Source organism: Accipiter gentilis, chromosome 8, assembly GCF_929443795.1.
Source record: "Accipiter gentilis chromosome 8, bAccGen1.1, whole genome shotgun sequence".
Classification (NCBI taxonomy): domain Eukaryota; kingdom Metazoa; phylum Chordata; class Aves; order Accipitriformes; family Accipitridae; genus Astur; species Astur gentilis.
In genome coordinates, this window is record NC_064887.1 from 3,718,227 (window position 1) to 3,745,006 (window position 26,780).

Sequence of the window (26,780 nt, forward strand, 5' to 3'; positions counted from 1 at the left end):
AACCCTGAGATACCCTCCGATGATGTGGGATCCCCCGGGGCTGAGCCCAGCCGTGCCCCCGCACCGAGCTGCGCCTCGGGGTGCCGGCTCCAGACCCAGACCCACACACTCCCACGGTCGGAGTTCCCTCGCCCCGAGCACCCACGGACCCATCCGAGCCGGGCTCTGGCAACCGCGCTGCTCCGCTCACAGCCCCCGCGTTTATCCGCCTGGAGATGAAAACCCAAGAGGTGCAAATTGCAGCGTCGGTGGGATCACGGGGGACCTGAAGACTCCGCTCTGATTTACAGCCTTTCCCACCCAGATTTGAAAGCTATTTGGGCTCCTCCCGTAGGAAGGGAGAATGACCGCGGGGGCCTTCTTCGTCCTCGGGGGGATGCTGAGTTCACAGCCCAAATGGGGGCCACGCAGCTGCCCCCAGCATTGCTGGAGCCGCTGCTCTCCCACGCTCCACAACAGCCAGGAGCAGGGCTGGGCTTTGCCTCTGTGTCTCAAGACAAACCAAATCAAAAGGTTCACCTAAAGCTGAAGGTATTATTTCAGGTCACTAAAGTACTGCTTTCTGCCCGTCCCCAGAGCCTAGAAAGGAACTGGCATTGCAGCGATTCGCTGCGACTAGGTAGGTGACGAGCGTGTAAATCACACGGGGTGATTTAGGCTCAAAACCTAAAATTCAGATTGCATTTGCTTTACGTTTTCCACGCGATCCCATTAAGGTACGAGGGACCGATGTAAAGCGGACCGCGTCGAAGGGCTGAGCCGGAGAACAGCTGGTGCAAATACAGTACAAGTTCTGCAGCCGCGGCCCGTCCCCGCAGATTTCCCCTTCCCGCCGCTCTTGATCTGCATCTGTGCAAACAGGATGAGCTAGAAAAGTATAAATAAAGCATTAAAAAGACGGAGCCAGCACAATACCGCAGTCATAAGAAAAGAAAGAAAAAAAAAAAGAAAAAAGCCAAGAAAAAAAACCAAACAAAAACCCCTCCACCGAATAAAAAACGGATTTCTGGCCTCCAACACCAGCCGCTCCTTTTGGCTCCCGCTGCCCCACCCGCTGCCCCGGGCCCCCTCCCCGGCCCCGCTGCCCGCGGAGGGAGCCCCGCCCCGGGCCCCACCCCGGCCCCGCCCCGGCCCCGCCCCGGTCACCGCCCGCCGGAGCCAACGGGGCCGCCGGTACCGTCGCGCTGCGCCCTCCGCTCCCAGGTACGGCCGCTCCGGTTTAGGGGGTGGGGGGGGAAAAGCCCCGGGAGGGGACCGGGGCAGCGGATCCCGGCAGCCCCGGGGACCGGTCGCCCCTTCCCCGGGGATGGCTGCGGAGGGGAGCTCCGGGGAGGTGCTGGGGGGATGCTCCGGGGGTGTTTTGGGGGGGTGAGGGGGATGCGGCAGTGGATGCTGAGGGGCGGGGGGGGTGCTGCGGAACTGCTCGGGGGTGCTGCAGGGGTGCACTGGAGGGTGCTCTGGGGGTGCCTTAAAGGGTGCTCCGGGGGTGCTGTGCGGGATGCTCCGGGGGATGCTCTGAAAGGGCTCGGGGTGGGGGGGGGGGGGGGGCTCCAGGGCGTGCTTGGGGGCTGCCTGGGAGCATTCCGAATGAAGGGTGCTCCTGGGGGTGCTCCTGGGGGGTGCTTAGTCCCTCAAGCTGCTGCCTGGGGGCAGCAACAGACCTGAGCCACCCGGGACAGGAGCGTTTCCAGGGCACCCTTGGGTGCGGGATGGAGGCACTGGGCGGTGGGGAGAGGGCAGGAAGGCTCCCGGTCCTGGTGGGATCCCCCGGGTGTCACCGTGTGAGGGCTGGGAAGGGCCCCCCCCCAGGCCCCGGGCGATGCAGCGGAAATCACCAGGATCCCAGAGCAGCCAGAGTTGCATTTAAGCCTCAAAACCCAACCGTAAAACCCTCCCCAGCTGTGAAGATGTGGTTCAGACAAGCCCCAGCCCAACCTCCACGGCTGAGCGTGGTCGCTAGCGCCAGCCTCCAGCCTCTCCCTGATTCCTCGCCGGCTTTCCAGCCATCCGGACACAGAAACTCTTGGCCCCGTAACTCATTGCCGTCTCTAGCGAGGTTTGCGCTCCGGTTCTCCGGCGCGTGTGTCCCTCAGGGCTCTTGGTCTGGCTGGAGAGAGGTTCCAGGTTGAGCTCTGGGTTTCTGCATCCTCGGGGGGGCCAAGAGAGGGGCCGCTCCAAGCAGCACATTTGGCAGCGAGCAGAGGGACAGGCAGTGCCTCTCCCTCGCAGGCAGCATCGCCTTTCCTCGGCGGCGGCCGCTGCCAGGGCATTTCGGAGCAGCCCAACTCTGCCGGGACCAGGCGTGCCCCGTGCAAGCATTTTTGTCAGCTCCCAGCGTTCGGCTCGTGATTTCTCGCTGGCCTAAAGCAAAGACGTGCCGGGCTCTGACTTTGCTCCGGGAGAAATCGGAGGGAACGTGAACAGGGAGTTGCCGCAACGGGGTAGACCGTCGCCTGAGATCTGGGTAGACGAGGCTGAGTGGTCCATGAGAAGATCGGGGAGAGCAGAAAGTGGGTTGGATAATCTCAACTGCAAGTTCAAGTTAAGTTCAGGATGGAGGGAGTCGCGGTCTGGATGCTCTGGGAATGATGTTCGCCATCCAGAGATGGAAGCGGGACTGTACTGTACAGGGTTAGCTCGTTTTCCTCACAGCTATGGGATGCAACACTGGCAGAAAGGGTTTCTTCTGTCCAGAGGCTAATCCAGAAATTAAATATTTTAGCCGCGTGGCCCAAATGAAGGCGGGGAGCACCTGAAAACGTTGCACGTGCAGGGTAAAGGTAGCGACCGCAGCGATGGGCAGAGAGAAGGGGAGCACTGTAAAAAATATCAGCAGTTGCCTTCATACCCATTTCGCAGTCTTTCTGCTGTTTTTTGTTTGATTTGGGAAGGACTAAATGGAAAAAGCTGATCTCTTCAATAATTCCTGAAATGGTAAATGGGACGAGGGAGCCCATAACCTCGGGTTTATGACTGATTATTTGTTGCTTTGACTGTAATATTTAAAAAATAAATATAACTGCTGAAGTGACAGCCAGCCTGATGAACAGCGGCCTGGGCGGGGAATCTGTGGTTGAGGAGGGATACGTTAAATGGATTCGTTAAAATAATCCTGGAACTGGGAGATAACATGGCGAGGAGCCTGTTGCTGCTGTGGGCTCTGTCAGTCTCCCAGTGCAGTTTCCAAACCACTTGTGAATAGTAAAACCAGGACCACATTCGGCTCTTTTCCAGAATGTCTGGTTATGGAGAAAGTTTTGTCTCCCAAGTGCAGAAATCATCCCCCTCGTGCAGTGCTGGGGCTGTCCCGTTCCCGCAGGAGCCATCCAGTTCGGTGTCACAAAGTCTCCTTTTGTCCTCAGCTAACCAAAATACCTCCCACCCCCCAGTTATTTGCCACCGAGCGGGAGTGCGATGTTGCTTCGCGTCAAACGACCTCTGCGTCCCTCGGTACGGGCACGTTTCGGGAGGGAGAGGTTTGGTCTCAAAACAGCCTTCGCGTCAGAAGCAGTTTTGAGATTCTGCGAGATGGCCAGCGTTAGATGAATACAAGCTCATTCACAAGCTCGTTGCAGATTCAGGTCCCTCCCCCTGCGGTTTTACAGCTGCCAACTATTTGGAAAGTCGCATTTTTATTACCGAGCGTTATGCATCAAATCTTGAGTCTTTTCAAGGAACCTTTGGGAACAGCACCAGAGATGAATATGGCCCCATTTGTTAGCGAAAAAAGTAATCATGGAATCGTAGAACGGTTTGGGTTGGAAGGGACCTTAAAGATCATGTAGTTCCAACCCCCCTGCCATGGGCAGGGACACCTTCCGCTAGACCAGGTTGCTCCAAGCCCCATCCAACCTGGCCTCGAACACTGCCAGGGATGGGGCAGCCACAACCTCTCTAGATAACCTGCTCCAGTGCCTCACCACCCTCACAGTGAAGAACTTCTTCCTTACTTCTAATCTAAATCTACCCTCTTGCAGTTTAAAACCATTACCCCATGTCCTATCATGCCCTTGTAAATACGGAAAGTTACTGTATTTTCCTTTCGGTGCCCCGTATGACAGGGATTACGTGACTCTGCCTTGCTCAAGAGCAGCGAGATGCAGATGTCGGTCAATAAAGCCCTGACCCTGGCTCGGGGGCGTGAAGAAGCCCGTGGCTCGGGGCAGAAATTCCCAACCGTGCACGTTCGCACGCTGCCGGTGCTAGGGGAGAGCGGTGGGGAGGGAGCGGCTGCAGAGAGCTCCTTCTTCAGCCCTATTTATTTTAGACCTCGGTGGAATTCACGTTTCCGGCGCTGTGCCTCAGGAAGCCTCGAGTCCTGCCCATCCCAGGGTTTAAAACAGCACATGAAAAAGAAGTTATTGTCATTAGGACGATAATATACTGCCAAAATGGACAATTTGGTGGAGTCAGAAATGTGAAATATGGTGAAAACCCCACCCGCACGCAGAGACTCCTGTCTTCCAAATGTGATATTATCTTAAATTCAGCCTTGCAGCCGGTCCTGTGTCCATCAGGGCTGAATGTGAGTCTCGGTGCAAGCGTTTCATCTCTCAGTAAGCACCACGGGGATCGGACACGGCACGACACCCTTCCTCCCCTGCGCTGCCCTGTCCGTCTCACGTTTTGGTAGGCAGCCGAATGAGAGCAAAGTGGAAGAACCTTTCCCAAGAAGCAGGAGCACCTTGGTTTGATAGTTCCCCTCCACACCCAGCTTCCAAAAATGGCCAAAGGATCCTGTTTTTCCTTAGGAAATGGAAGATGTTTCCAGCCCAGCTTGGGCCAAAGCTCTGGCTTTTGAGCGGGATGAGCGAGGAGCTCCAAGGATGCACCAAGCCCTGCCCAAGGACAACCCCATTGTCATAAAGTTGCTACCAGCTTCTTTGACCACATGGAAGTTATTCAGTATCATGGCAGCAAAGCTTGACCTGTCCCAAGGTCAAGGAGATGGAAAAGAGCAGCTTGGAAGAGACCAGAAGCCAAAGGAGGGCTTCATTAGTTCCCCCCCCCCCCCCCGCCCAAATTTGTGGGATTGAGGCAAAAAGAGTAAACACTAGAAATGAGGCACTTTAGATTTTTGTTTGCCTTTTGACTCTGGAGCGCTTTTGACTCATGGCTTTTGGTGGTTTTTCTGATTGCCTGGCTCTGGGAAAGGAGACTTTAGGGAAAACACCACAGTTTTCAAGAGAATCAACCAAAGCTTTTATAAGACCGTGGCTGGAATGAGCTGAAGGTCAGTTGGAAAAGAGGTTATCAGAGGGGGATGAATGTGATCGTTTTCCCCTCCCGGTGAGCCATAAAAGAGGGCGAGAATTTGGATATCTGATACCTCCAGGTCTCGTCCTGACCTGTCTTTAATGGAAATGCTGGCAGGAAGCTCACGACATTTATTAAACAGCAATAAGCAGCTTTAATAAAATCAGTATCCGCACAACTTTATTACTGCCATTTGAAAAGATGCCTGAAATGGCTGTTTAAGTACCGCCGGCCGCCGAGGGTTGCATGCTTACGCTGAAAGCAATCGTCTTCTTTATTAAGTGGCGCTGGGTTAATTATTCAGATTTCTCAGGAGCCCCCCCACTCTCTCAAACACCAGTGAGGCTCCGCACACCTCCAAGATGTTTTCCATAGAAGCAGCTCCCCCGCTCCAGCCCCATCCAGCTTCCTCCGCTGCTTCGTGTACATAATTTTGCATCCCCAAATCTAGTCCCGCTCCACTTCAGCATGTGCAGTCGGGTAACACCAGTGCAGAGGGAAGCCTTCCCAGCAATCCCAGTACGCCCACCACCGAGATGTGCTTGGCTGCAGCATGCCGGGCTGGGACGGATCCAGCTTGCCAGCTCACCTTTCTGGATGCTGATGGGTTTATAGCAGCGGGCTTCGGCATCATCTGGTCTCCCCGCTTTAATTTTGGGTCTGCTCAACTGTGTTCTGACCCTCAGCAGGCAGCATGGACCAGACCAGCGTGTGCCCAGACCCGCTCCGGTCCCAGCTGCCGTTTTCGAGGGTTGCCGTGGGACGATCGTTGCACGATCCCGAACGCAGCCAGGAAGGTAGCGGATGGGCTCCCGGGATGCAGATCCCTTACAGCGGAAACCCTGTTTGCTCTCACTTTGGCAAACCTCATGACAACTTCTTGCAATGCAAACCCAGGACTTTAAACTGGGTTTATTTACTTATTTGTTTATTTAATCCCACAAAGTTTTCGATTTCTTTTTTTTTTTTTTTTTTTTTTTTTTTTTTTTCCTCCTGGAAGGAAACTCCTTCCACTGCCTGTGCCAGCCGGCAGCCGATCACAGCCCACCGCCGCGCAACCGAGATCCCACCCGTGTGGATGTCCCCAGCAGACTGGAAATGGGTTATTTTTCTTCCTTTTGCAGCGAAAACAGAATTGAAAAATCTGTACAACAAATATTCCCCGAGAGGCTATATTTATTCCTGGTATGTCCACTTGCAATAATAACTCGGCTGGTTGTTGCGCAATCCAGCAGACCGCCTGGATGGAGCAGGTTTGGGTGTAACCCTTTGGGTACCGAGGGCAAGCTCCGGCCGTGGGTCCGGGTGGGTCCGTGCTGCAGAAGGGAGCGAGGGGCAGTGGGTGAAGCCCAAACCCGCCGTCCTGCAGCGATTCTGCTTGGGCAGGGGGAGGCAGGCGGCCGCTTCGCCGTCGGCCCTGCGAGCATCCAAGGAGGCAGCGGTGGCCGTGGCCGGGACCGACGGGATGGCTCGTGAGTCGTTTTGTGGCCGTCTGTTTCCCATCATCCGTGGGAGCAGCCTGCAAAGCAAAATCCCCCCCCCCCGACAGCTGGTGTATAACGTAAAGCAGAAGCAATTTTAGGCCGTGACCTCAGTCCTCGCGCTTGTGGGATGATCTCGGGCCATACCCAGGTGAAACCCTTCCCCGTTTCCCAACCTGCTCCGGCCCCGTTGGGCGAAGCTATCCCAAGCCAGCCGTAGCTCCGTCAAGCACCAGCCCATAATTAATGAATTTGCATGTTTTGACTCCATCCATTCATAGTTCCTAATTTAAAAACTTATTTAGGGGGACACAGACTTGGAGACCTTCTTCAGGGCCACAGGGATTACATCTGGGAAAAACTGTAGGTCATGTGTGTGTAATTGCAATAAGGAAATGCTCCAAATAAAAGCTTCCTGCTGGGTCTTTCCGGTGGGAAAACTAAACAATTCTTTTAGGCTTACTTTAAAATCAGCGCCATATAGAAATACGTATATTTTTCCATCGTGCTGCTTTGTATAGAGAACGCAAGCAACAGGCCCCCGCGAACACGCTCCGAAAAGATGCGCGAGCGTAACTAAACCAGAAGGATGTGACAGAAAATATTCGGAGTAAACATTAAGTAAGCCAACGTGCTCTTAAGTTCGGTTTGAACCCCGAGCACAGTAATTGCTTGTGAAAGCAGAAAGCTGTCAACATGGAGTCACGGCCCTGCCTGGTGTGGGATGCTGGAGCCGCGTGGGAAAGGCGGCATTTAATGGGAAAGGCAGCGTTTAACCGCTGCTGAAATGAGGGGGTTATTTTTCATTCCTCGGGTAAGAAGTTAACCCATCCGTGCCTTTGGGGAGCGCTCGCAAGGACAAACTGCTGCCGTTTCTCTCTCCACATCCAGGCTATTTTTCTTCCTGCAAAGGCAAAACTTTCCTGCTTTTCTTCAAACTTAATCTGTTAAAGTTACTTTTAGTGGTTGCACGAGCACAGTGAGCCTGGAGGCGTGCCAGCAGCTCTGTTCTGCAGACAGAGTGACAAAATGTGGGTTTTTTTCCCCGCTAACATGAGCGTTTGGGTTGCGCTGCTTGTTAAGTGATGGGAAAGGTGCTGGCGCTGCTCCGTGATGCGAGTCGCTGCTGAAAGCCCCCGACAGAGCCCCCGGTCCTGGAGGGATGCCTTTGCTTTTCAGGATTTTCTTTCCCGGCCCTGGAAGAGGTTCACAGCCCAGCTGCAGGGAGCCGGGCAGTGTCTGAACCCCTCTGCCTTTGCCAAGCGTGAAGTTGTTGCAAGTTCAGTGCAGAGATTGAGGGGTTTTGGGTTTTTTTTGTTTTTTCCTTGTTGCCAGCCCAGGGGTGCATCAATCCAGGATGCCCGACAGGAACACCAGCACGGGGGCTTGGGCTGGGCGCTCTCCCCATCACCGAGCCACACGCCACGAATACCCTAACCCCCCCCCCCCCCCCCCCCCCCCAAAAAAAAATCCCACCGCGTCTGCTCTGCAAGCTGTCCCCTGCCCGGCTCGCTTGCCGTTTGAAGTTTGCCCTGACAACCCCGCTGCAAAGGGCTGGAGCATTTTTATACGGAGATTCCCACAGGAGCCCAGGGCTTGCCCGTCCCTTCTGGCAGCGGCCGTGGTACGGCACGGCGGGTCAGGCATCCTCCGCCGTTACGCACGGCCGTGTTCCCGCCGTCACCGCGTCCCGCTCAGCATCTCCTGGGGACGGCGGATGGACGGACGGACGGACGGACGGGCGCAACGTGAGGGGCCGGAGCGTCGGGGAGAAGGGTAAAGGGCCGAGGGGCCGTTTCTGCTCCGCGCGCGTGGGAACGGGGCTTCGGCAGGATTAATTACGGCCGTGGAGACCTTCCTGCGGCTTCTCCTAAAGATGCCGCCTTTTAATCGCGGCAGCTGCTCGCGTTTCCTTGGGAGAGGCGCTCAGCAGAATAACTAATGCGTTCAGCCCGGGGAGGTGCAGCATGCGGAGGGCGAGCTCCGGCTGCAGCCTGCAGCATCAGGTATAATAAGAACCGTATCGTTAATAATTGACTGCTTTTTTTTCAATAATCTTTCCTGATAAGAGAGGCAGCCCGGTGACAGCCCAAGCGGCGCGTAGCGTTTTGTGTTTTATGGGAAAAGAGAGCTATGCTGTGAAAAGTAACTCATTTTATACGGCGGGCTTGAACTGTCCTCAGAAAGGTCACAGGAGAGCAGTGGGCTGCTTGATTAGAAAATTAATCCCTTTTTTGTGCTCCTTGTGTTAAACTTGTATTTGCTTTCCGAGCAAGGTCACTGCTTGGCTGACCAACTTTTTAAACAACTGGAAAAGGCATGTTTGCTGCTCCGAACCCTTCACTGCCGGCTCTCGGCACGGGAAAAGATGCTTTTGAGGGAGGCAAGCGCTTCTGCTCGCCGATGGGCTTGTAGGTGGGAGCGTGAGAAGGTAACACGACAAGGTGCTTTTCTAACGATAGTTTTTCCTTTCACTGTGAAGTGCTAAAGCCATTGCTGCAGTGCAGAAGGACACGACAGGCAGAGCTCAAAAAAATGTTGTGTTATAGCTAATGAGACTGTGCTAACGTGCTGCTCAGCGGGGATAAATTATCTTCTTATTTATAGGCACAGGGTTAAATGTTTCCAATTTAAAATTACTAGCAAGATGTTCTGGGAGAATGAACGTCATATATATTTGTCTCTGTGGTTGAGTTAATTTGTTCTTTAAATCTGCTGGGGTGTTACGGTGCTCTCCTTTCTGCTGGCTGGGGTGGATGGGGGAGCAGGCGGGTGCTTACGTTGCCCAGAAAGTGGGACAGAGTAAAAGAGGGGTTAAATGTGACCGTAAAGAGCCAGTGTTTGAGACAGGGCTAGTTAAAAAGACAGTACGTTGTCCCTGCAAATGGGCTGCCCCAGGGAATAAAACCGCTTCACTCTGTGCTGTTGCCTTCTCACCCGTTTGGCTTCTTGATTTCCCTTTCTGTATACGTTTATTCCTGCCTTGAGAAAAGCAACGTAATTCAAATCTGGATTAATCCTCCCCACAGCCTTTCTGTGTAGTAAAGGTAAAAATCAGCGATGCCGTGCACGTGGCGATGCTGCCTGCCTGGAGAGGAAAAGAAGTGTTCTTCAATTTTAGCCAATAGAGGAAAACTCAGCAAATATAAGAACCTGGCAGAGGGTGAGCGTAACAGGTATTAGCAGGATGGAGACGCACCTGAAAGTACCACCCCGCCTCGAATTATGGGCTGGATCCTGGGCATATGGGTACGCTGCTTCTGGTGGATTACTTCACTTTTTTTAATCTCATTTTTATTAGGGAAGGCATCAGAGAGCAGCCTTGGGGTCCAAGGAGCCACATCTTTTGGCTCAAAGCCATCTGCCCTGCGCCTGAGCTGCCCTGGGGGGGGACGGGAGAACATCAGCAAGCTGGTAGGGTACATTCAGCATCCTTTTATGAGGCGATTTTGAAGTAGATTGGTCAAAAGAGGAAATTCTTAGTATCAATTTGGGCTGCAGAGTTGGGACCCAGCCAGCTCATAAATGAACCGATCCAGCGTAATTATCTAGATATTTAAAAGCATTCTATTCACTGGCTTTCACCCCCCACCCCCTACCTCCCCCCCCCCCGATCTAAATAAATGACCTTAGAAGAGTGAAGTGTAGCTGGTCAGACTGTAGCTGGGATCCGTAAGTGCTCCGTAATTGACTATAATTGGAAATTAAAAAAAAACCAAAAACATTTGAGAAAGAGGTTAGCGTTCCTTTTGGCACGTGCTGTTTATTGGCAGGAGGAGACAGAAGAAACTAACTGCCCTTTATGGAAGAAGTGCAGTTAATTGGAGAGCACATCAGGAGGCCACTGGTCAAGGTGTTTCGGAAGCTTGCGTGGCGTTGGGTGGGCATCAACATCATTGCTATCGGGCCACATGGGCGTCAAGGAGGTACCAACCCTGGAGACACTTTTGAGGGTTTTGATGTTCTCCTTGGGTTGGGACCCTCCCAACTTTCCATCAGGGCTGCACATTGACAAGAAACGTGTCTACCTGATCGATGGAACTAATTGTTTCTTTAAAAGGTTTTGATCTTTCAAAGCATCTGTCCTATGATAACAATACAGCAGGATTTGACTTTGTTTTCCCGCTGGTCTTTGTTGTAGTTGAACCACGTTATTTCAGGGCTTCTAGAAGAGAATAACAGCAGCACTGCTATACTCTGTATATCCCTATCTGTACTGTGTATCTAGTTAACTTACCATTGTCACAAGAAGAAAGATGAGTTACACAATGCAAAAATAATTATGTGATAAAAAGAGAATTTAGAAACTGCAGAGTGGAGAAGACCGACAAGACAGAGCTGCTCCTGAGACGGCGAATGAGCCAGAGGTCTCGAGGGATGGTTCTGCTGGTGGATGCTGCAGAAGAGAAAATAGAAAGGCGAACCAGACTGGTGCTGGATAAGTATGGTGCCAGGCGAAGCGAGGGGTAAAGGTTGGCTAGAGCCCCTTCATAGGGAGCTCTGGAAGCGTGGCCAAGTGCTAAAGCCCTCACTTAGGCAAAATATGACAAGCAGAAAATGAGTTCAGACTCTGACAGTTTGATCAATGAGATGAATGTGAGCCGGGGCTGGCTCGGCACAGGATTTGTGCTGCTTGGACCTACCCTTGAGAATCCTGCATAGCTCCGGGATGCGCTGGGGAAGCAGGGATGGGCTTCCAGGCTGCTGTGGGACCATCTCTGGCCAGGAACCAAATGAGATACTTGAAGGAAAATCCTAGCTCCAAGCAACCTGCTCTCCAAGAAACCCCCACTTTTCCCCCCATAGCAGGAATTAAAAACCTGCTAAAAGCCCTTGCCTGCCTATTCCCTGTGTTTTTCTAAAGGGCACGGAGGAGAGAAGCTTCACCCAGGACCTTTCTTGGTTGTTCCCAGCCTTAATCTCCTCCCACGCTCCAGGAGAGTCTCACCCGTGTCCACATGATGGGAAAGAGCTGGAGGGCAATGCAGACCAGGCTGGAGTTCATGATGTAGGCTGTGGTAGATCTCCACATGAAGATCTTCCCTGATATGAAAGCAATTTGTCTGTATTTTAGTGCAGTTCTTTATAACAGTATGGATGCGCTCTGAAATAATGGGTTTTGTTTGAATAAGATTTAACATAAATTTTGAATCTTTGGTTATTATGCATTAAAAAACCAAAGAAGGTGACAAACCAGTCATTTCTGTGTATAGTTTAGATCCCTTGCTGTTTTCAGAGATGTTGTTACGTTATGTTGGATATATCCAGCTTACAGGAGTCAACGAAGAGTCCTTGTGCCATCTATCTCACGCCCAACAGAAATAATCCTAAATGTCTGTCTTTCCTCGTTTGCAGTCAAAACCATCTGTAATGCAGGGGATGTTTTGTAAGAACTAACTACCTGGGATGCGTCTATGAAGCACGAGTTGTTGCCACTGGAAAAGCAGCTATTGATTTAAGCAGCTTGAAAGTGCTTAGCAAACACAGTCAGGCTGCAGAATATGGGAAATAAGAGGGGGGTGGCCTGTGAGGATGTGTAAGGCTTTAAGGAGAGATTAATGAGCTTTTGTTTGAATTAAAAATACCTGTTTCTTTTTTTGAAGGGTGAAGCGACTCGTCTACCGTAGCTTGTCAGAAGATGTTTAAGTGACAGCCCAATTAGACCACGCTATGGAGAAGACAGATGGTATGGAGGCTACGGGATGTTCGTTTGCTCATTTGTTTCTTGAAAAAAAGCCCCCACCCGAGCCCTGAAGTAATTTCCTTACCAGAAGTACTGTAAATAACCTGTTTTCTCTAGATACGCGGTAGGGCCGGGAGATAAATGCATCATTCATGTATTATGCAGACTCCTAAACCGCAGCAAAAAACCACGGTCGCAGCTCTCAGTTCAGCCCGTATTTGTCCTCCCGTCCTCTGTGGTGCGTAGGCAGGACAGATCTCCTCTGCTCGCACCCTCTGGGCTTTGCTCTTGTGCCCTATTACCACACGTGATGGTTTCCCTCTGTCGTTCCTCCGACTTTCGCGTGCTGCTTCCCATCAGAAAGGCGTCTGCATCTCGGTGATGCTCGGTGACGAGCGGCACCGAAAGCCCTGCCAAATTCTCCCGGTCCCCCCGCAGCTCCTGCACCAGGATGGAGACAAAGGGAGCAGCCACGAAACCTGGTTTCTCCTGGTCAAGCTGCTCCTCCTCATCCTCACAGGGCACAGAGCCCTGTTTGCTCCGAGGCCCAAACCACTGTGATTTCAGGGACTTGCCGTATCAAGAAAAAACGAGCGACGATGCAGGGGTTTGACTATTTAGACCCTCAAGGCCAAAATTTGGGGGCTGTGAATTTTTCGCCGGCTGGATCTGCCTGTATTAAGTTGTATTAAACCAGGAGCCTCCGGCTGCGCTGCTGGAGCCGTGCCGTTTGCCTGTGACGGCTGGGTGGGCAAACACAGCGTCACGCATTTCGAGGCGATTTTCCTCAATTAAAAGCTGTGCCTGGTGCTGTGCAGCCGGTCACCTTGGGAGGCACGTGTTTCGCATGGATGCGGCTGTGTAAAGCAGTCCCGGCTGGCGCTGTCTGGGTCCGGCCTCTGCCCGGTGCTGTATTCATCATTTTCAAGGAATAATTTGTGACCTGGTGCTTGCAGATGAAACGATGCAATGATTTTCCTGCTTGGCGTGCACGGCACTACTTATGCCGCTGAAAAGTCAAAACCGAACCAAAAGCCTTGAAAATGTAATTGTCACAGATTGGTTCCACCTTCTGTTTTTGAGCTGGATTTATTACACATTGGGCAGCTTTTTATACTTACGCAGACACGTAGCTCTGCCTGCGAAACCTGCTGTTTGCTTAATTGCCAATTAGAGCCCTGATTTCAGCAAATTTTCAGCTTCCTCTGTGCCACTATTACCTGATTCACCTCTGGAAAGCCGGGTGGCACCTTTGCGTGCGTTGCTGCGTCTCCGCGCGGCTTCACCACGAGCCTCCACAATGACGAACTGCAGCCCCCCCGCCTGCCTGAAACCGAGATGAAAATAGCAGTAACATTTTCCCACCTGCTCTAAATGTACTTTTTGTTATTTTTTTTGTTGTCTTCAGAATTCAGCCGTCTCTTTTTTTTTTTTTTTTTTTTTTGGCGTTGTTTCAGCAGATGGCCAGCCACCCAAACCCGACGGGGAGAGGGAGCAGCCCCGCAACCTCCCCTACTCCGTGGAGACGCCGTACGGCTTTCACTTGGACCTGGACTTCCTGAAGTACGTGGACGACATTGAGAAAGGGAACACCATCAGAAGGGTTCACATCCACCGGAAAACCAAGCAGCCAAAATTCAGCACCCTGCCCCGAAACTTCAGCCTGCCCGAGAACGGCTCCCGCGGATGCGCATCAACTCCCAGCAAGAGCTGGACGGCGACCTGCTCCTTCCCCCAGCGAAAGGCATCGCTGGGGGCGGAGGAGACCCCCCGGCCCCTCCTGCCCAACGAGGCACCCCTTCCCACGGCCGATGAGCCCAGTTACCGGAGAAAAGCCCTTTTGGCGGAGACGCGGCGGCAGGCGGAGCTGGGGCGGCAAGAAGGCGAGCTCCGCGGGCGGCCGCAGTTATTGCGAGCTTCCAGCATGCCCGCCGCGCTGCCGCCCGGCCAACCTCCGCCGGGGGACGGGAAGGTGTCCTCTCCCCTCCGACCATCTCCCCAGCACTGCCACGACCAGAGCGGCTCCGAAAACGCCTTTCGCCCCACGCCGCGTTCGCCCGGCTCCGACGGCGTGGCGTTCAATCTCGCCGGGGAGGTGAGCTTGGAGCCAGATGTCTCCTCGGGGCAGAAGGAGCATCCCGGCGGAGGTAGCCCGGGGCCGAGGCAGACGCCGTGGCAGAGCCAGCATCCCGCGGCACCGCAGCTGCAGGTGGTGATGGAGAGCGGAGGTGAGGAGGGAGATGCCGCCGACGCCGGCGGTCGTTCCGCCTTGGCCGGGGTGGAACCGGCCTCAGCGTCCGCCCTGCAACTCGCGGAGGAGAACACGAACCCTGGGGAAAGGGAGTTAAGCGTGAGCGAAATCGCTCTGGACGTGCTGAAGAAAGCTGAGGAGGGGAGCGTCCGGGCTGGAGAGAAGAAGGAGAGCTGTGGTCCTCAGCCTTGCGATGCCGGGGAGCCTGGTGGGGTTGCGGCGTTGAAGCAGCAGGTCGCTGCTCTGGAGGAGCAGCTGGGCAAGAAGAAGGAAGAGCTCGAGCGGATCAGGGCGGTGCTGGAGCAGCAGGATCACGAGATCAAGGAGAAGGAGAAAAGCATAAAGTTACTGGCCAGCTCCAATGCTCAGCTAGAAGAGAAGCTATGCCGGGAAGACACCAAAGAGGCCAAGCTGCCTTCCACGCGGAGCAGCAGGGCTTTGCGGTGCTACGATGCTGCGGTCAACACCGACCTCTCGCAGGTAGCCGGGGCCAAGCAAGCCCACGATAAAGGCGTCAATGTAAATATCCCAGTCTCCACCAAATCCATAGGATGCAGCATCCGGAGAGCAGACAATGGGAACGTGCAGGTGATGGAGGTGGGTGCTCGGAGAGATCAGGGACTGGCAGACGCTGGCACCGGACCCGGACATTTTGGTGAAGCTGAGGGTGAGGCTGGCCTTCATGCATCGTGCTTCACCCAACTGAAGATTGATGAGCACCTCAGCGACGACAATCAAAATCACAGGAATAACTACGGTACCCGGAGTCTCGCTGCTCACGCGGTGACTGCAGAAGGCTATCGAGGAACAAGAATTGGCTCAAACGGCGGTGAAAACAAGGCGGGCTTTGGAGAAGATAAACCTCGCGATGGGCTGGAAGAGGAAGGTCCCCCTGACCACGAGGGTCTCCCCGCTGTTGACCCCATCGGCCAATACGTAAAAAAAATCCAGGAGCTTTTGCAGGAGCAGTGGCTGTGTTTGGAGCACGGCTACCCCGAGTTAGCGAGCGCTATTAAACAGCCGGCCTCCAAGCTCAGCTCCATTCAGAACCAATTAGTCAATTCCTTAAACTCGTTGCTGTCTGCCTACTCTACGCAAGGGCCTGCAGATAAGGAGAATTCGAACACACACTATCAACAGTTGGGTAAATAATATTGGCATAGGTTTCAACGTGTCGGGGCCAAGTCTCTTCCCATTTATTCAAATGTTGAGCAGGGGTGATGCAGCAGAGCTCGGTGGTATAATTAGTATCAGTCAGATCAGAAATAGCCCCTCCTAAACATGTGTGAGAAAGGCAAATCTCTGCGCCTCATAAGCTATGTGATCCGGAAAAAAAAAAGCAAACAAAACCCTGTAGGAGCTGATAAAGCTGTGGCTCAGTTATGCGCAGAATCAGCTTCCAAATGGGACCGTACTTGTGGCTATTCTATCAAATAACCATTTTTCTTAAGTGGATTGGGCATCTCAGTTTGCAAGAATGTGGGACTCATGCTCATCTGGGGTAAATCAGCACGAAGTTCGCCAGAACCAAAACCAATTCAAGCTAACTGAGCGACTAGGCTGGGAGAAGACCTGTTCCCACTCACAGCCATTCATCTAAAATAATTCTAGCTTATATGATGATAAGAATCCAAACCCGAAGGCTGCCCATTCACTGTTGGAGGGGCCTTGCAAATAGATAAGTGACCTATTACTTACAAGCAATACATAGTAAGACTGTTCAAATTCTGGTGGAAAGACTCACCCATATAGTATTATAGAAGATTTATATAGAAGATTTCCAATACATTAGTACTGAAAAAAATAAAAAAGAAAACATTATTACAAGAGTAAAGCCTACTTATATTCATAGGACACATATATAATTCCCAGTCACTTCCTTTATATTCCCAGTTGCTTGGAGATGTTTGAGACCCATATTTTAAAGGTGGCAGGGCACAGGTTCAGGTTGTGGCCAGGTGCATCCGTAGTTTTGCAAGACATAAAAAGAATCTCCTAAGATGAAGTAAGAAGCTTATGGTTATGATTTGTAGTTTGTTGCTAGAGGTTGGGAATGGTCATTGATAATTACGGCACATCTGCTTAATTAATCTATTATTTTGTATTTTGCTAGAAATCTCTCCAACCACAAGTCTTAAATCTATCATGAAAAAGAAAGGTTATGGTTTCCATGCAGGAGGCAATGGGACCAAAAAGAATCTTCAGTTTGTTGGGGTAAATGGTGGGTAAGCATCCATTCAGAAGATAAAACTGCCTTTTAACATGTGATATCCTCTGTATCGCTGGAGAAGTCATTCTTTTTTTTCCCCTCTTTTCCCCTCCATACCTCTTGATTAAAAGGCCATTTGAAATGGAGCCTCTTTTCTCCCTTCTTTAATCCAGCACTGATAACCTGTAAGTAACCCTGTAGAAAAGATGTTGGTGTTTCAGAGCAGCGAGGGACACCCTGGGGACTGACGCTCTCTGCACACCCATCTTTTGGGGCTTCATCCAACTCCCAGCTGGGTCCGTGGGAAGATCCCCACTAACTTTGGTGGGTTTTGGAGGAGGTCAGCGTTGCCTGGGTGGGCACGTTGCCACTAAGCTGCCTCCACGCTCCAGTGATGGCCAACAAAAGTTGGTTCAGGCACTGAGAAAAGACTATTTCAGTAAATAAGGAATTACCTCGGGGTGAAGGAGACAACGTATTTTAGATTGTGCTCCAACATCCAATATCTAATGCTCTTTAGCCACTGAGCTAACTAGATACACCAACGTGTGCTGTAGATGCATCTCTAAGAGCAGCACTGGCACATCTACCGAGGAGCACGTGTGCTGGCGTGAAGAGGGCAGGGCGCATTGCACTGTCCCTTCGCTGTGCAAACAGCTATGTGTGCCAGTTTGGATGCTGGTTTCTGCTGACATACGCTTCTCTGCCTTCCCGGCTCGATGGCTACTGCTGTTGGGTTCATCAGGTGTTACTCGCTCTTGTTGCGTAGAGCTGCTTCTGCCAACAGTCGCTGAAACGGCTACAACTTGTAGCAAGTAGAGGAATCTCGACTAGTTTGGGAAAAGTTTTGGTATCCCTCAGAGTGAAATATTCAGTCTCGTGGAAGATGTTATTGTTATTAATACTTCTGGACAACCAGAAGAGAGGTCTCTCTAGTGGGGCTGCTCGAATGGTGGACTCGGGTCCGTGCTGGAGCTGCAAACGCAGTTTTTGTCTAGCGGTCCTCAAGGTTGCCGACATGCCGCTTGTCCCGCCTTGCCACAGGGTCCGTGTTTCTCACGGCCCCCCATCGGCGTGCCGGCAGCGGCCAGCAGGGAGGCAGCACGCAGCCCTTGCTTGGCCACCCTGGGGCTTGTGCGATGGACATCCCTCCAAACCAACCGAGCATTCCCTGAAGTAACACTGCCTGCTGCTAATTAACTGCTTCTATCACACTCCTGCTGGCTTAAGAAGCCAAAAAAAAAGACTAACCCCAGGTTTGGCTGTGGCTCTAACCTTTTAACTTGCGTATCATTCTGGGCTTCATCCAAGGCCCATTGGAGTCAGTGGGTGTCTTCAATGAGTCTTGGTCAGGCCCTGCGGTTGCAGATGGGGAAGGAGTAAATAACATGTGGTGTCCTCAAATAGCTACGAAACGACTTCAAGCGAAGACACAAGTTGCGAAGACAGCCCATCGGACGGGGACGCGGAGAGCGAGATGGAGAGAAGAGCCGACGATTTGGAGCCTACGCAAGCTGAAGCTGGAAGCGAGGGGGCTTCGTCAGGGACCTCCTCGCAGGAGAGATGTGAGGACGATGACCTGCAGGAGCTGTCGGCAGAAGCAGCGCCTTGCGCTCAGCACAAGGCTGACAGGTAACCAGAAAAACCAGAGAGCGATCGTGCTGTCCATCACGTTTCTGCAGCCGCAGGATGCACAGCACTGCATTCAGTCGCTCCTACGGGGCTGGGGTCGGGGCTTCATCTGCTCGGTGGAAAGGCAGCCGATGACCTCTGCAGACACGGGAAAAGGCTTTAAAGAGCTAAATATTTTTTGAGTTACTACAGAATCTAATGGGGATTGATTCAGGCCCTACGCTTGACTGTGGAAAAGATAGAGTGAGTCATATTTGGTGAGAATTAGCTCATTTCTCCCCTCTCCTGTAAAGCTTCTCAGTAAAGTTCTTTGCAGATTCAGGAATAAGATGGGGATTTTTTTCCCTGCTTTAAGGGTTCTTGTAACAGTTGAAGTTGACCATGCAGATCTAGGACGCTGGTCTTAAACACTTACTTAAGTGCTTAACTTTGTACCTAAAATCTGCGTCAAGTCAATGGGACAACCTGTATCCATAAAGTTAAGCACTTAAATAATGTGGAACGTAGTCTGACCTGAACAGCACGTTCTCCTTCCTGCTTCAATACCTTCTGCAAGTTCTGTCCCACGACGGATTTACAAAAGTATTTTCCCTTTAGATGCAAACCCTCTGAAGATTTCCTCGCCGACTGCCAGCTACTCAGCCAGCACCTCTCAGAAATCAGGACCACAAGCGACAAACATCTGGTACAGATATTTTTCAATCCCATTTCAGACACGGTTCCCACCCTCTGTTACGTTTAATGGATAAGATTATCCTGACGATGCATTGCAGGCTGTGCCCTCCCATTCCATGGACAGCTTTGTGAGGAGAGGGGGGGAGAGATGACCTCTGAGTCAGTTTTAGAATAGTCAAAAAGAAAGGAAAAGGGAAAAAAAGAAGGATGACGGCTTTGCTTACTCATTCAAGTTACCACAGGAAATTCCTTTCCCCCTTAAGTTATAGCAGTAATCACAAAACCACAAGCTAAATACTGGCTGGACGATGCCAGAGCACAGGACGAAGTGGCACGGGGTGAGGAGCTGGGGCAGCAGCCGGTTTGCGGGATGACTACCCCAGGAGTAACGGCGAGACCTTGGTGTTTTCAGCGGCACGTCCTGAGCACCGTCTGCCAGGAGTGGTTCCGGGTGTCGAGCCGCAAGTCTTCCAGCCCGGAGGTGGTTGCAGCGTATCTCAAGGCGCTGGGGGCCATCCGGCCCCAGCTCCTGGCGATGGTGGTGAACCTGGCCGACAGGAACGGCAACACGGCTCTTCACTACAGTGTTTCCCACTCCAACTTCCCGATTGCAAAGCTCCTGCTAGACACAGGTAGGAACAGCCACTCTGCTCAGCCGTGGCTTTTGTTGGGTATGGGTGTCGAAGTTACTTTCTGTCGCTCTTGCCAATGGGGCACGGTCCCACAGGGGATGACCACAGTGTGCAGAGCCAGGTAACGGGGGACCATCGACTGTCCCAGACACGGCAAACAGCGAGTGAGGTCCAGGGTTGTCTCCCAGGGAGTTCAGTCGGGAGCAAAAGGAGATGGAGACCAACTACAATGTACCTGCAAGGGAGCCATCCAGTAGACAAGCATGGGGCCAAGGTCCATCCAGGAGACAAATGTGGGGCCAAGGTCCAGCCAAGGGACAAGTGTAGGGCCAAGGTCCATCCAAGATAGAAGCATGGGGCCAAGGTCCACCCAGGAGACGTGGTTGATCTGAAGACCAGCGTCCTCCCCATAGTTCGGCCCTAGGCCCATGAGTGTGGGCAGGGGTCCGAGCTGAGGCTTCCCAGTGTCATTAAGGCTCGTCAGTGCCCTCCGGGCACTGACACACCTCGAGGGCTTTGCAGTCTGACTTTGGGGATGGTTGAGGGTCCCTGTGGCCAAGGGCTGTCTCTCACGGCCCCGGTCCAGGTGGGATGGGGTGGCCCCCAGCTTCTTATAGCAGCAAATGCCACATCGTGGCTTGAAGCAGGAAGATCAGACCCCTGAGAAAGCAACAAACCCCCCATCACCACGGAAAAACTCTACGTTAAACTATTGAACTTCCAGCTCACGTTGCAAAGAAAGAAAAATCTCCAGCTGAGCTTGTACAGGGCGAAAAATGCACGCGTGCTCTGAAAGAATAAAGGCACTTTGGCCTTTTCTCATGGGCCAGACAATCTGTTAAATGTTAGGGAAATGGCAGATTATCATACACATCTATAACCCGATTGTTGGAGCCGCGGCGGTTTGTTCCCTCCTGCCCCTGAGTGCCCGAGGCGGCCGGGTCCCCGGGGCAAGGCTGGACTGAGCCTTCGCCCATTAGACACGGCTTATTCCTCGTGGTGGAGTTGGAAATAAGCTCTTTGAGGTGAAAAGGGAGCGAAACGGGGCTGGGATGGACTTACACTGCCCGTTGGGGGACGGTCGTCTTTCTGCTGCTCCCTTGCTGCAGGAGTCAAAGCAAACAGCCCGCAGCCCCGCAACCGGCGTGTGCCCAAGGCGTTAATTATCCTCCCCCTTTTTGTTTTTGATTATGGTCTTCAAAGTTAATTCAGCTGACCTCAGCAATTGTAATTAACCGTAGCAATGCGTAGCACCAAGGGCCGTTCGGTGCTGTGCTCACCAGGCTAGATATTTAACGCAGATAAATCTCAGTCCTGTATAATTACGGAAACTCCTGTTTCTGGAAATATAAGCTGCCATGCGTTTTACAACTCCCTCTTTGCTCCCCGTTCCCTCCGGCTGATTCATCGCGGGGCCGAATCCTTCCCCTGCGCGCCAGGCGTGTGCCGCCTGGACCTGCAGAACCGCGCCGGCTACACGGCGGTGATGCTCACGCCGCTGGCGGCCGCCGAGACGGGCCGGGACATGGAGGTGGTGATGAAGCTGCTGAAGGAGGGGGACGTCAACCTGCGAGCCGCCCAGGTGCGTCCCCGTAATTCTGCCGTTTCTTTGAAAAGCGAGCGTGGTGCCGCGCGGGATCGTGCCACGGCCGCGGGCAGCCAGCCTGCAGCGGGTATTTTTTTTTTTATTAAAGTGACTCCTGCTGAGCTCGTAGCCTCCTACTTGTGGCCATCGCTGTGCGGTGCCAATTCTGGCTGTGGCATCATCGTGTCCCCATAGAGGTCTCGGGTTGGGGGGGATATAATTTGGGTTCCTTACGCTAAATGTTCAGCGTCGGGCTGAGACTCAGTGGTAGACATTGGGTTGGAGCTGCTGTTTCCCAGAAGTTACAAAAGTAACCTCCGCTAAATTGCAGTGTGGCCACCCACAACCTCCCTCTGAAGGGACGCGAGAGCTGGATAAAATGAAGAGACTAGAGGAAGGCTGAAAATTTTGCAAAACAATTTTTCTCAACTAAAAAATTAGAAGGGATACGAGGGAAGAGCAGTGCAGGGTGGACCCCGGGGTACAGGATCCCCAGGTTTGCTGGCGAGCAGTTGTTTCGTCAGAGAGTCACACATTTTGGTCTCAGAGATGACGGTGCCCTCATCCAGCTCTTCTTCAAAGAGCTGTAAAAGTTAGTCTAGACCTAAGTCAAACTGCCCAGGAGGGGTAGGGGGACCAACATTTGGGGGCAGCTGGGAGCCGGGCAGTTTGGCCATGCTGCTGCCAAGACCCTCCGCGTGGCTGCGGTGCAAGCGAGCAGATCTCTCTCGCAATACCGGCTGAAGATCCCCAGTGTTATTTAATAGTAATATGCGATAAGATGTGACACGCAATAATAGTATGAATTATTATTATACATGTACTATGCAATAATAGGCGCTCTTATGGTAGATACGCAATAATATCCATTCTTCTCATTATATATAATGGTCTGAATGAGGAGGAGTATAGGTGGCCGGCGGGTAAGGGGTGTTCAGCTTTCCCTTGTGTGGTTGCAGGGAGGCCAGACCGCCCTGATATTGGGGGTCAGCCACGAGCGGGACGACATGGTGCGAGCCCTCCTCTCCTGCCAGGCCGACGTCAACCTGCAGGACGAGGAGGGGACGACGGCCCTGATGGTGGCCTGCCGGCAGGGCAACGCCGACATCGTCAGGCTCCTTTTGGCCCAGCCTGGCTGCCAGGTGGGGCTGACGGACAAGGTGAGGCTCCGGTGGTCCCGTACGCGACCTCACGTACGCCGGGTAGGGAGAGCTCACACGTGGTCGTGCTTTACAGGTGTCCCTGTAAGTCCACCAGCAGTCCCCGAGGGGTGGGGTTTTTTAAGTGAAGTAGTACAATTTTGGTCCACTTTCCAATAAGGGGACCGCTTTTAGGAGAGCACCCCTGATTTCGGTGCTTGCTGCGCAGCGGATGGGGTGGCTGCGGCAGCATCCCGCATCCCAGCCGTAGCCCGGGCAGGAGCACCAGGGGGAAGAGCCCAACCCGGTGTGAATCTGAAAAAAATAAAAAAGATGAAATCCTGGACGCGCAGAATCAGCAGAGCTTCGGCTCCAATAAATGAGCAGCAATTAACTCTCCCCTGAGAACGAACGCCTCTCCGGGGGGACGCGTGGGATGGGAGCAGCACGGCCAGGGGGTGGAAATCTCCTCCTGTGCGAGCTCGCAGCGATGGGCCACGTGGCTGTGTTTATAATTACGCCATAATTTTGTAATTAAACTACAACTTTGTCCAAGATGTGCAGGACGGCACCGGAACCAAGGGAAGTGTTGGCCGGGATGCGTTTTGTATGGTTGAGGTTAGGCTCCAAAACACCGTGGGGGTAGGTTTGGAGGATGGTGGCTCATTTTAAATGAGGGAAGAACTGCAGGGAAGGAGGTTTTGGGGGTAAATAGGTGGGTGCGAAGCAGCCCTGGCCAACCACTTGCTGGAGAGCGGAGGAAAATTCACGGCCAGCGGGCAGGTCGCAAAGAGCCTCCCATGGTGGCGGTGGCGTGGCCAAGAAATGGAGACGGTCGAGGATGGAGCTGGGCAGATTACGTGGGCGGCCGGGGCGAGAGGGAGGGATTCGGGCAGTAACCTCTTCACCTCCTCCCTCCCCGCAGGGGGGTAACTCGGCCCTGTCGCTGGCCCGGCGCGGGGACATCGCCGCGCTCCTGCGAGCCCACGCCGAGCAGAGCCCGTCCCTCTCCGCGTGACCGAGTGGGGAGAAGAAACCGGGACGAGGAGCGGGGAACGAACGGTTCCTTCTTGTAACGGTCCCGCTGCTCGCCTCGGCGGCCAGGGCCAATATCACGGGTGTCCGTACGTACAAGGGGATGAACCCTGTCAGTTATCTGCATATGTTCCCTGTGTCTAATTCTCCTCATTAAGCCTGCTTACACCCCCCTAATCTATGCACGTTGCCACAAATTACTCCAAGTTCTCCTATACGCTCCTCCTGGTATAGATTTGGCAGGTGAGCGACCCGAACGAAGGAGAAAAGCACATTAGAAAAGCAATACTTAGTCTTTTGTAACCTTAGATTATGGGTGTCCTTTTAATCGACTACTTAACTGTATCTCATTTAACTTGTAAGTTTGTGTCCTAATATTTATTATTAGCTCTTCTGTACGTAGTGGCAGGCGGTGATTATTCGGTATATGTAACAACAAACACAAGCTGGATGGATTATGTAAAGTATAAAATCCTATTTATGTTTGCTTATGTGGGTCTGATGTAAGAATTAAAAATTAATGCTCTAGGAAAATATTTGAGTATACCAGACCCAAACACACAGACATTGTTTTGCCTGTATTTGGAATTACCATATGGCTCTATATTTTTTCTAATTAAGTTTGAGCTAATGGGGAAGCGTAGCCCATTGACATGCACCGTGCATCCGCACGCGCGATGCTCAGGCACAGCAGAGTGGATCAGGTTATCCCAAGCACGACACAAGAAGATCACAACAGATTCCCATCCCAGGATGCGTTAACGTTGCCCAAGAGTTTTGTGGAGCGACTTTGCTGACAGATGACTTTTGGGCAAGCATCTGTTCTCCGCTTTCCCTCGTGCTCAACTTTCAGGTGCCCAAACTACTCCCGTGTCAAGCCATGCCGTGATTTACCTGCTGGAGTCAGCCGGCACCTCGGCCTCCCCCGCCACCGGGTACCCACAGGGTCCATCCAGCATCACCTCAAATCGTACACAGGACAGGGTTTTTTTTTCTTAAATCCCTCTGCTGCTGACAGAGAGGGAGGGAGGGCTCAGGCCCCACTTTTCCGAACATCTTTATACTGTCATTAAGTCGCCGTGTACTGGGAAATGCCGATTCATGAGGCTGTGCTGCATCAGGACCCAGTGGATGCTCCCCGTAGGCTTTGGTGGACCTGGATGCCGTCACCAGTCGAGCTGGTGTGTAGCACACCACCGTAATAACACATCTACCTGCCATCACTAAAAGCAAATCTCCCTAGGTAGCTAATTACTTTTTTGTAACTAAGCAGAAGTTAATCCTGGACTACTTTGGTTGCTTGTAAGTCAATTCACATCACGAAGAAGTCTCTTTTAAGCTGCCTTTTCCCCTTCCCTCGTATTGCAAAGCCATTGCCGAGAGCCCCTGTCCTCACGCCGGTAACACGTGCTGCCTTGCAGGGAGGGGAGGACAGCCCCTGCCCTCTGTTTTTCCACTGAAATCTGCGGTCTGCTCTGTTTTCTTTCCTTCACGTTATCAGTCAGAAGCATTCATCATCTCAAAAGCCTTTTTTTTTTTTTTTAACTCAAAATGCAGTTACCTCCTTTATGTATAAATAAACTCGAGTTAAACCTTTACCTGCGTTTGCTCCTGTGCGTGTCCCCGTCGCCGCAGCGCTCTCCCGGCGCAAGGCAGCAGGGATGCTCGGATGGACAGACAGACCCCCGAAAGCAAAGGGGTGGAGGACAGCCCTCAGCCCCTGCTGACTGCACAGACGTGCACATCATTAAATCAGTCATTTTTGAGGTATTTCTCCAGATCAGTGACCTCCCCGGGAGGTCTCGGGCCCCAGCTCACCGTACAGACATGGCAGGGTGGGGTTTTTTGCAGGAATCGCCCCGATTTGCGTTCCTGGGTGCTGAGCACTGAGGACCCAGCACCGGCGTGAGCACCCATTGCATCGCCGCCAGGCCCGAGCTGCAAACAAAAAGAGCCATAATACCATTTTGTGACAATTTTCACTGAGTTTTTCCCCCCCCGACAACTCTGGAACTGTGCTGGCGGAGAGGAATTTCACTCTGACTCTGCTTCCCAGAGGGAGGTGAACTTTCTGCCTTCACCAAAATAAATGTGGGAGATTTTCTGCTAAGGATCAGGGTGGCTTTGGGAAGCGTCTGCTCCTCCTGCCTGCGGGATCCCTCGGGATATCGAGCTCACCATGGTGCGATTTTGGGACAGGGGACGTTAATTTGGGGGCATGCTGCAGCTCTGCAGCGAGGAAGCACAGACTTTGCCGCCTTCCCCCTGCCTCCCTCCAAATCCCCCTTTCCCTCGCATCCCCATCCCTGCAGCCCAGGCTGGTTATCACGTACAATCCCGGAACGTTTATTTTCATTCCTTTGCCTTATATTCCCTCTTTTCCCCTCGAACCATCTCCCCAGGGAGGAGCAGCTCCCACGGGGTGACCCCCCCCGGAGCAGCTTACATGGACCTCGAGGGGCTGCGGACGATGGTTCGACGCTGCCCTCGGCATCTCCCCGTGCCCAGCATCACGCTGTCGAAGTACGGGATGGCACAAAGCCAACAGAAAAATTATCTGTGGGATCTCAGTGCTGTGAAGCGCCCAAGAGCCAGCCTTAATTTATATATTTTGATATCATGGTAGAGATCAAACTAAATATAGGCAAGCAAAAATACATCCCCAGTGCGAGCTCTGTACAATACAAATGGAGACAATTAAGTCACAGCAAGGAAAGAAATTAATCTAATGATCTTTACAGGCTCACCATCTAGGAGCTGATTAGCTATGAAGGGAAAGAACGACGAGAAATGCAGCTGAATGTGATTTTTCCACTCTCCTTATGGCCATTTCTAGTGTATCCCTTTCTTTTGCCGCAAGGAGCGGAGCAGGGACTCTGACGGTCTCATCCGAAGCACCTCCATGGTGACGGGGAACGACGTCGCTCTGCATAGCCCTCAGCATCTGTGCTGGGACTGTAAACGGGATGACTCCCAGTGGTTCTGGTTTTTCCCCTCGAATTTACTGAAAACCTCCGGAGAAAGCCCTCCACCACCCGGATGTTGTCCCCCAACTCTCACGCACGTGAGCCCGTCGGGTGTCCCCGGGGATGTCGGGGCTGCCCGAGCGCGATGCTGGACACCGAGTGATTTGGCGGCAGAACGGGGATGGGAAAGGGGGTACGGCGCTGCCAATAGGGAGATGCCAGAGGAAACCCAGCCA

At 52.7% G+C, this 26,780-nt stretch overlaps 1 protein-coding gene across 5 annotated transcripts; it reads left to right on the forward strand.

Moving 5' to 3' along the window:
• The first annotated feature begins 1,131 nt into the window (after positions 1-1,131).
• KANK4 (KN motif and ankyrin repeat domains 4) lies at positions 1,132-25,174 on the forward strand. 5 transcript variants are annotated; one of them, XM_049808646.1, is made up of 10 exons: positions 1,132-1,203; positions 12,341-12,423; positions 13,878-15,815; positions 16,785-16,896; positions 18,288-18,512; positions 19,110-19,197; positions 19,600-19,819; positions 21,259-21,401; positions 22,364-22,564; positions 23,469-25,174. In XM_049808646.1, the coding sequence occupies exons 2-10, from the start codon at positions 12,408-12,410 to the stop codon at positions 23,559-23,561; spliced, it is 3,036 nt and encodes a 1,011-aa protein (XP_049664603.1). In that variant the 5' UTR covers positions 1,132-1,203; positions 12,341-12,407; the 3' UTR covers positions 23,562-25,174. The 5 variants fall into 5 exon arrangements, with proteins under 5 accessions (XP_049664603.1, XP_049664606.1, XP_049664604.1 ...); XM_049808649.1 differs by having other exon boundaries at positions 13,881-15,815; XM_049808647.1 differs by lacking the exon at positions 1,132-1,203 and adding an exon at positions 8,471-8,513.
• Positions 25,175-26,780: the final 1,606 nt, after the last annotated feature.

What these genes read in the sequence shown, in the direction of transcription:
- KANK4 (XM_049808646.1), top strand. An exon ending in AAAGCTCCTGCTAGACACAG is followed by an intron (nt 19,820 to 21,258) that starts GTAGGAACAGCC and finishes CCTGCGCGCCAG; the next exon opens with GCGTGTGCCGCCTGGACCTG. An exon ending in AGGTGGGGCTGACGGACAAG is followed by an intron (nt 22,565 to 23,468) that starts GTGAGGCTCCGG and finishes CCCTCCCCGCAG; the next exon opens with GGGGGTAACTCGGCCCTGTC.